Source organism: Solea senegalensis, linkage group LG4 (assembly GCF_019176455.1).
Source record: "Solea senegalensis isolate Sse05_10M linkage group LG4, IFAPA_SoseM_1, whole genome shotgun sequence".
Classification (NCBI taxonomy): domain Eukaryota; kingdom Metazoa; phylum Chordata; class Actinopteri; order Pleuronectiformes; family Soleidae; genus Solea; species Solea senegalensis.
The window spans coordinates 25,360,705-25,370,463 of NC_058024.1; the positions used below are offsets into that span (position 1 = coordinate 25,360,705).

General features: G+C 42.8%; 1 protein-coding gene across 15 annotated transcripts in view; it reads left to right on the forward strand.

Moving 5' to 3' along the window:
• The window catches only part of cacna1da (calcium channel, voltage-dependent, L type, alpha 1D subunit, a), a 61,925-nt gene extending 54,416 nt beyond the window's left edge, over positions 1–7,509 (forward strand). For 12 of the 15 annotated variants that reach the window (XM_044022950.1, XM_044022953.1, XM_044022955.1 and 9 more), the window contains 8 exons: positions 1–48; positions 824–1,221; positions 2,542–2,568; positions 3,186–3,314; positions 4,050–4,189; positions 5,246–5,373; positions 5,487–5,804; positions 6,193–7,509. The exon at positions 1–48 is cut by the window's left edge and continues 69 nt beyond it. In XM_044022950.1, the coding sequence (XP_043878885.1) occupies positions 1–48; positions 824–1,221; positions 2,542–2,568; positions 3,186–3,314; positions 4,050–4,189; positions 5,246–5,373; positions 5,487–5,804; positions 6,193–6,498 (1,494 nt within the window). In that variant the 3' untranslated portion in view covers positions 6,499–7,509. The remainder of the gene's footprint in view (positions 49–823; positions 1,222–2,541; positions 2,569–3,185; positions 3,315–4,049; positions 4,190–5,245; positions 5,374–5,486; positions 5,805–6,192) is intronic. The other 3 variants (XM_044022952.1, XM_044022951.1, XM_044022954.1) reach the window with 3 other exon arrangements.
• The last annotated feature ends 2,250 nt before the right edge of the window (positions 7,510–9,759 follow it).

Genomic DNA, 9,759 nt, shown 5'->3' on the forward strand with positions numbered 1-9,759 from the left:
GACGAACTAGTAGACTTTATTCCAGAGGAAGACGAGGAAATTTACAGGGTAACCTGCTTTGATTTTACCTGAGGACGAATGTTTCTGGCAAAATTAACATTAATATTGTGCTTTTAAGTGATCAACGGTAATAATATACTGTGCAGAGAACTTTATAAAAAGGGAATGCACTCATTTTTTCCCCCATTTAGTTTATTTTGCTTTTGTCTAAAGTTTCCCATAGACTGTATATAAAGTGGACGTAGTTGAAAAGGAAGGCAGAAGCAGTTCGCCACCAGGGGGCCACTCCACTGATTATGGAAAAGAACTCTGTTTAAATGGAAGTCTATGGGAAAATGAGACTAAATCACACCTAATTTATCACATTGTTTATCAAGCATGTTCCTGAGGAGTTAATGGTCTAGTTTCAGCTTTTCTCTAATAGCAAATAATGTCAAATTTTAACTGATGTACATTTTATAAATAAGGAAAATAGAAACACGGCACACATAAATGGACACCAGCGTAACTGACGGCTAGTATCGTCCAGTCGGTGCCTGGTTGATGTCTGTGAACGTCCAGGTTTCAATAACTACCATCAGTGGTTGGCCCTGAAAGAAGACTATGTCCATGTTTATGTGCAGGCTATGGTTTTGCCCTCAGTAGTAGCATTCATTTTGCTCACATTGTCATGTGCCATAAAACCAGCTTCTGAACTTGTTTTTGCTCATAAATTTTCTGGAGAGAAAAATCAGCTCCTCGCAGACTTAACATCAATAGCACATGTTTGTCCTGCTGCACTGTGTCAAGCCGAGATGGTTTTACTTTGAGTGTTCCTTCACAGCGCAATGGCGGCCTCTTTGGGAACCACCTCATGAACGGCGGCCACCGGCGCTCCAACGGCCATCAGACCAACGCCACGCAGCGCCCCCTGCAGGTGCAGCCTCCGCCTCACTACGCCCACATGGAGCAGCCGGTGGGGCGCCTGTCTCGAGCCAACGCCATGTCCCATCCCAACCACCATCATCACCACCACCACCACCACCACCATAACCGACACCACAACTCCTACGGCAAGTCTCCCAAATCCACCAACATCAACCTCAACAACGCCAACGTGTCCACTCTGCCCAACGGAGGACACCATCGCTACTACGATCACGCGCCTCCCAACGGCTACCCAGGCCTACGCAACAACTACAACTATGACTACGACAAGCCCCGCACACCACAGGGTCAAAGGTATTCAAACGCTGACCTTCATCCATTTGATTTAGAAACATGTAGAGCTCCTGGGAATCGGCGTTTCAAATGTGGTTGAACCAATAATTGTGTGGTGGGAGTTGTTTTGCTGCCAAAATGTAATGAGAAAAAAAAAAATCAATCCTCATCTGAAGGCTGCAGTGCGTTACGTTTGGTGATTGTTGTTGTTGGAAGTTATTTTTCTGCCCCTGTTTGCTTTTGGTGAACAGGATGGATGTAATATAATTATGAGGGAGTGTTTGTGTGTCTACACTGGCGCACAGGGGTGGGCGGGCGGGTCAAAAAAAGCATTAATCCTGTCCACCTGCTGAAGGACCAGTTTTTTTGAGAGGTAGAATTCACTTTTTTGTGTCTGCAACCATCTGGCTTTACGAGAGCGATGACGTTGTTGCCTCCGTCTGTCTTGACATAAAATGTGTCACTTCCTGTGTGCAGCATGGGCATTTCGCTGGTGAGATCTTAAGAGAGCTAAACACACAGGAACTCAGATAGAGCCTTGTGGAGCTGTTAGACTTATCTGACAATAGTTTGAATGTAACAGACGTTTGTTTATGTTCAAAAGTTACGCTCTATAGTTTTGAATGTCATTTTTGAAAATCTTCTCTGGCTCCACCGTTAACCTGAGTCTGTTTTTCATGTAGCTCAGGCTTTATGACAGAAGAATGAAAACAGGAAACAGAAAACACGACTTCTGAGGACATTATCTGTTGCACACAACTATTTCTCCCCACTTTGTCCTCCACATGAGGTTTGCAGGGGACGCTGGTGCCAATCCCAGCTGACATAGGGCGAAAGGCGGGGTCAGACCCCGGACAGGTCGCCAGTCCGTCACACGGCCACATAGAGATAAAAAACCATTAACTCTCACACTGTGGGAGGAAACCGGGTCTTCTTGCTGTTAAGGCGAGTGTGCTAACGACTTCACCAAGTGGCCCAAGCCTGCTCTCATAACTTCATAAATGACTGACAGGACACTTTTCTCCTGACTCCTAATGCTCTCTTTTAAGTACCTCATACATCACACCTGCGGTGATTTGGTTTAATTCAAAAATAGATATTATTTAGCTGGTTTCTTATCCTAATAATAGGAAATGGAATTGTCAACCAACGCTGAGGCCGACGTCCACATCACACTCTCTCCTCCTCATACACATATATGAGAATGCTGTATATGATTCATATACTGTATAATATATATGTGTCACTCTCTCTCCTCCATATTCTCCTTGTTCTCTCCTCCCTTTTGTCCTTCCTAACCAAAATGCTTTCTCTCGACCATCCCTCTGCTTTCTTGGACAGAAGGCGCTACTATGAGACCTATGTTAGGTATGTTGTTTTTCTAGGACTGTCTTCACAGTAATGGGACTTTTATTTTTATTTGTTGCATTTTGACCTGGTTTTAGATGGAGTGAATGGCTGCAACCCCCACTGAGTGCTAAGTGTTATGAGCTTTATGCTGGCTAACCATTTGTCTGGTTACTGTCCGCCTTTGTTTTAATGCACTTTCATCAATGCTTTGAAGTAGAAGGAGACGTTTAAGTGGCCAGCATATTGCTGAAAGCAGCCCTGTTTTATGCATGTGTCAAAGTGGCGTGTTTGCTTTGAAGATGGAACCAGGAGCGCTTGAGAAGGACGTGTAAGAGAATGTCTTAAAGGTTTTTACACTTGTCACGTCAAAAGTATTTCACCAGAACATTCGTTTGATAAAGGATGTGATGTTTAGATGACAGAGTGATGCTCTTCAGCACGAAACCTCTGCCTGCTGTCCTGTCGTTTGATTGTGGTTCATATTAATAAGGGTGATCAATTGAATTGCTGCCCCCTGGAGGCTTGTGTCTGCATGGCAGTGCATGGCCCTATTCCAGTGACTGCCCCTCCCTCTCTCTGAACAGAGGAAATGTGCTCACTTTGACCCCTTTGACCCCTGACCTCCCTCCCTTCAGGTCCCAGGGAGCAGATGGACACCACCCCACCATCCGCAGGGAGGAGGAGTTTGATGAAGATCGCTTGTCTGGAGAGTATTACAGCGGGGAGGAGTTTTATGAAGATGACAGTATGCTGTCGGGGGACAGGTAACATTCTGAGTTATTATATTATATTGCACAGCAGCTGTTTTACATGTTTTAGAAGGAACAGAGATAACGGTCGCTCGGTTAAAGGTCCAGTGTGTAAGAATTAGTGACATCCCATGGTGAGACTGCACTGCAGAGTACAACAACAACAACAACAACAACTCAGACGACAACAAACGAGGACTTCCACACTCACCCGTCCCTTTCCCATGCGTGTCAGAGAACAACAGTGGCCTTTGCATACTAGAAAAGATGTTTACGCTCTCACAACTCCCTACTCTCCCACTCTCTCATTCCTTCTTCCTCATAGCTAGTGTATACATTGGGTGGAGGGCAGCGTAGCGTTCTTCTTAGTTCGTGTAGTTCTGTTTCAAAATGCAAAACAGTCATTTAGTCATTTGGCAGATACAAGCAGATGCTTGTATCCAACGTGACAGCTGTCAGGAGCTTAGGGTCAAGTGTGTTGTTCAGGGACACGCTGGCAAGTAGACGAGGGATCAAATCCACCACAAAACAATCTGCTGTACCACTGACCCGCTGCTGTCGCACAATGACTTAACAGTGTACTAATACAAACAGAATGCTAAATGTTCATTAACTTGATCATTTCCATGAGTGATTTTGTCTAAATGGCCAATTGACCCTGCCCCTCATCACACTATTTAATCAGATGAGGGGGAAAATGTCCTGCCAAAGCATTTCTCCCAACATTCACTTCAGTCAACATGTCGACAGGTATCAGAACAGTGACGCAGAGTACGAGACCCCCAAAGGTTACCATCACCCCGAGAGTTACTATGACGATGACGAGCAGCCTCTCTACCGCGACTCGCGGAGGTCGCCGAAGAGACGGCTGCTTCCTGCCACACCTCAAGGTAAGTGTCTTCTCCACACCTGCACACATACAGTATGTGATAGAGTCACAACATTGAAAATAGAAAAGTATCCATTTTTAAATCATTTCAAAGGAAAAGAAACTGTTCCATAAGGTATGCAGCCAGTCACAAACACACACACAACTTGTAACAGTGTATGCCTTGTCTTTTACATACTCAATCTCATATTGCTGAGAGTTTGTAATATTAAAGGGGAATTCCTGCTTTTTCACCCTGGGCCCTATATTTCTAAATGCAGGTGTATAAATGAATAGTACTTCCTAAATCCTAAAACATGTAGGATCAGAACATTCTACCTCGCCTCGCCTCGGCACGGCACGGCTCGACTCTACACGGTTTAGTTGGTTTTCCATTACAATGAAGTACCTCCTCAATGTGGGCGGAGTCATCACAGCACGGCTGCATGAAACTGCCGTGACTTCATTTGACACGCGACACACACATACGAGCAACTAGTGACTTGTTAAACAGTTGTTTTCAATGTACGGAATCATTAGAATCAGTTCATTAAAAAGATTTGAATCGTTCAATTGCTAAATACACCAGACTCTTCTGTTAAATGAGGAGATTTTAAGACATTTCTAATGCTAAATGTTGGCGATCAGCACACGTTTTCAGGATTTTTTTAAGTGTTTTTAACTGATCTACAGTTCGGCATTGGTCAGTTTGATTCTTGTGCCACTTCCTGTGACGGCATTCTGACCAATCAGTGGGACGACTCCACACACTATATTGGCTGAGCTCGCTTGGAACCTCACCAGGGCAGGTACTATCGCTAATGGAAAAGCAAAATAGCTGTGCCGTGCCGAAGCGAGTCGCATTAGTGGAAAAGTGCCAAATATTGATTTTTACCTAATAAATGGCTCAAAACATTTTTGTAGGAAGTTTAGCCTTGCGAGTTGTTGCAGGAAGACGTTACTCTTCACTCACGCACACTTTTATAAACATAGAACCCAGGTTGAAAAATCCCAGAATTCCCCATTGAGTTGAATCTTTGCATGCTGCTAAAGCTTTTCTGCACGATGTCACTTATGGGTCCACTGCCAGCTTGTTCAGGTAACAGGAGGCCATCCTTCAACTTTGAGTGTCTGCGCAGACAAAGTAGCCAAGACGAGCTTCCACATCAGCGTACTGCTCTACCACTGCACCTTATGCAGCACCAGGTAACACATAGGCTGCTTGCTCACATCGTTTATGTTATTATCTGATAATCCTCTACCTGTGATGCAGCTCTGTGTGTAAAGCTTATATTCAGGATGCTTTCCTGACCTGTCAGGTGATGGCTGTAGCAGGTCTGGACTCCAGCAGAGCCCACCGCCTCTCCCCGACACGCTCCACCCGCTCCTGGGCAACTCCCCCCGCCACCCCAGCGAGCAAAGACCAGTCGCCCTACTACACCCCCCTCATCCGTGTGGACCACCCGCACAGGGAGAGCGCTGCGAGCAGCCAAGTGTCTGTGCGAAAGAGCTCCTGGTACACAGATGACCCAGAGTTCTCCCAGAGGATGTACTCACCTGTCCACCTGCAGGTGCCACCAGAATATCACAACCAGTACCACCAGAAGAGAGGCAGCGCCACCAGCCTTGTGGAAGCGGTGAGTTTCTGTCCCATACAGTATATCATGTCTTAATTCTCAGGTCCACAGGCAGCAGTCTTTCTGTCATCCACTGCATCAACTCTAAGTAAATTAAACATCCAGCTTGAAGAAGTTCCTTTAAAAACCTTACTCTAAGCTGTAGGCTGTCAGATTTGCACCTCCACAAATTTATCATGTATTTATCATTGTATACACATTACACTATTATAGCGTTTCAGTTTTACATAATTATCATAATTATCACATTTCCTTGTTTTAGTTCTTTGTTTGCAGAATTTCTGTCTAAATAACTGGGCCTAAACTTATCTTCCGTTGTTTCAAAGACCAGCAACACCACCAACTGAGCAACACATGTAACTTGTTCTGTTCGTGTGCCGTCGAGCAGGTTTTGATATCTGAGGGGCTCGGGAGATTTGCCAAGGATCCCAAGTTTGTCGCTGCCACAAAGCACGAGATAGCGGACGCGTGCGAGATGACGATAGACGAGATGGAGAGCGCAGCCAGCCACCTGCTGAACGGAGGGATGACCCGGGGGGTCAACGGAGTCACCGTGTTCCCCATTTTGACTCCGAGAGACTACGAGCTGCAGGACACTGCAGCCAGCTACAGCGACGAGGAGCCCGAGACGGAACATCGAGCTTCTTACGAGGAGGACCTGGCAGACGAGATGATCTGCATCACGACTTTATAGCAGTAGCTGGAGAATTCTGCAAAATTAGAACCCTTGTCAGACTCAAACCTATGAAAACAAAAAAAAAAAAAGTAATGCATCTGTTGGCTCCAACCAAAAGAAGTGCCTTTTACCTTGAAGAGAAAAGGCATATGGAAGAAAGACACATTAGTCCCGTTCATTGAATTGTTCTCCACCTGCCAGTGAGAGGAGGTCACTGAGACTGACTGAAACCTCTTTTGTCAAAGGCCTTGAACCTGGAGTTGACACGCGGGGGTTTCAACCGACAGCCAATCACAGGCCAGGACAATGATGCCAGCGGGAGATGGACCAGTTGGCAAAGGTGTGAGAGACAGTACGAGGGCGGGTCTTTAAGGGTGATGACAATCAGATGTACGATGTCATTACCTCAGTCACTTTATTAAGGTTCAGCATATCATGCAAGTTTTCAATGCAAGCATAGAAAGTCATATCTCCTCCCGTAGTCGCTGCAGACTCGATCCCTCTGTGGTTGGTGAACAGATTGAGTGGAAAAGGTGAAAAAAACGCCAGTGATTATGCAGGAACTCACTGTCCTACTTCTTAGCGTCGTTCAACTTGAGATATGTACTTTTAAAGCGACAACAAACATTTGTGATAAATGCACTAGCAGGCAGGTTATTTTAAATTTAAGAATATCCTGATTAATATTTCATAGTTGATATGCTGTAAATTGTACAATACGACAAAAGAAACTTTGTAAAGAGATACTCTATATTTTGTAATTATGTATCATTTAAAAGATCAGCAATATGGACCCTTGTGACAACACAAATATGCTCTAAAAAGCAGATTTTCATCCTATTAAGCACGATATTATGACATTTGTTTGCCGTTTTTTTTTTGATTCTTTTGCTAATATGCACCCCTTTCCTTTGCCCATGGAACAGCGCTTTAAGGGGTTCCGCTTTTGTGACGACACTGCTGCGCACGATATGCAAACGGATTTGTTTTCTCAGCATAGGAGCACACGTGTGACTTCGTTAAAACCAACACCCCTTTGAACAAGCATTTTCAAGGCGAGCTTCAAACGATCCAGTGCCCACATTCCCACACAGATGTGAGCGTCACATCTGTCTGCAGGTTTTGTGCATGGCATGCACAGGAATTTAATGCTGCTCTTCGTCGTTGGTTTTCAGAGTCAAACCTTGGTTTTCGGCGGCCCCAACTAAAAAATGCCTTTTTTTGGTGCTGAAAGAAAGAAAGAAAAGTGATGATGGTAATAACAGGGACAAATGAATACTTTAGTCTTTAGTTTGTGCTATAGGATTTTCCACGGTGTTTGAAACTTACGTCTTTGTGTTTGTGTGCGAGAGCTCGCAGTCTGTGTTGGCAGGAGACAAAAATGCACACGTCCTAAGGTCCGAAACAGCCCAAAATGTGTGTTGTAGGTGGAAGGACGGAGGTTTTCCTGGAGTCAGGATGCTGGAGAGAGGCTAAGCAATACTAACCCCCCTCTTCCCCCAACCCCCTCTCTCTCTCAGCCGGCCTGGTCCCTGCATACAGTTTACCTCGTAAGGCAAAGGTGACAACATATCATTGTCTCAACCTATGTGTCTGCTCACTGTGGAGTCTGAAAGTAACTAAGAGAAGGCTTGAACCTGGACTGTGTGTTTTTAAGTTTATTAAACAAGAGGGAAAACGAAAAAGGAGCAACTGATGCCCACAAGTTTGGAACAGTAAAAAACAAAATCACACACAAAATAGTTTGTCTTCTAGGTTATCAGTTATTGATCTATCACGATAAAGAGAATGGACAGAAATGGCCAGGGATGTTTAGGGTTGATGTGATGTTGTTGTTGTTGTTGTTGTTCATGATTTGGGAGGCGAGTGCGTATTGTTCTCTAACTGAACCGAATACTGTCATGAAAAAAAATGTTTTAAGGTTTTCCATTTTGTGTGCACACTGAAAGGGCTCTTTGACATGTTTGTGAGTTTTGAGAAAAAAAAAAACTGAAAAAAAAAAAGTGCACTAGTCCTTGTCGATGACTCGTCACACATGAGAGGACCAATGCACACAACAGGCACATTGTACTATTCGTAGCAATTACAGTACTGATGAACTGAAGATATGCATCATTTTGTAAAACACTTTTAAAAAGTCGTGTTAAACTAAAGATGAAAAGAACTTACTTTTACCTCACGTCAGGGATTCCTGAAAGAAAATAAAAAAAGAAAATAGGGATTTGGTTGAGTCGAAACCAACGGTATTTAAATATTAGCACATTAGCTGTTTGTCTTTGCACAAGTAACTGTATAGTGCTTTTGTTTCTCTTTTTTCTAAAACAGATTTGTGTATTAAGGTGAGACAATTTTGTACTTTTTGTGACCGTGTGTATGGTTTAGTGGAATCTATATTTGTCATTTACAACTTACAATGCTGGGAATGAAAGAGTATTAAAGATATTTTCAAGGTTCTCTGCTCCTCTGTTGGCGGGTAGGAAAAAAAATAAAAGTCAACAGAGAGACACTTATTGATTTGACTATTTTATCAGTTTTCTTCATATTGTTATCATCATTATTATGATTATTATTATTATTACTATACAACTATTAATGTTCTGAAAGCTGTATTTAAATAGAAGATAATGTAAAATATGTACAAATGTATGGAAAGGCCCATGGTAATGTTCTCTACTTGAAAGTCTTGATATTTGCTCCTTAATGTTTATATTCATAATTTCTCTTAGTAGCAAATGCTTTACTATAGGTTTTGTATAAATACATTTTTTTATTTTATTTTGGCCTTGACTTTATTTGAATCAATACTGAAATTTTATTTTCTATTGATCATCATTGAATAAACTTATGCTGAACTACTGTGCTCTTGTATTTATATTCTGACAAAGACTGATGGGCAGTTTTTACTGATTCCCTTTGATATCATTTTTCTTTTTAATATAATCCACATCTTTTATCAGTAAATAAAAACATTCCTAAGTCATAGTTAGAGCATTAACTGACATCGCTGACAATTATGAGAGTAAACTGAATTATTGAAGAAATGTGTTCAATTTCAAATGTAACCCTTGCACGGATCTGTGCCGCAGGTGCACCCGTGGGAATAATACACAATATAATATATATAAATTACATTTTATACCCTAAGATAAATGTAAATGTTGCTTTGAACAATTATGAAAATCAATGCCTTTACCTTTTAGAACATAAATATTAACACACTTTCATCATGTGTTGTTTGTTGGCCTGAAGGAATCAGAGACCAAAATATATGCTATGCAA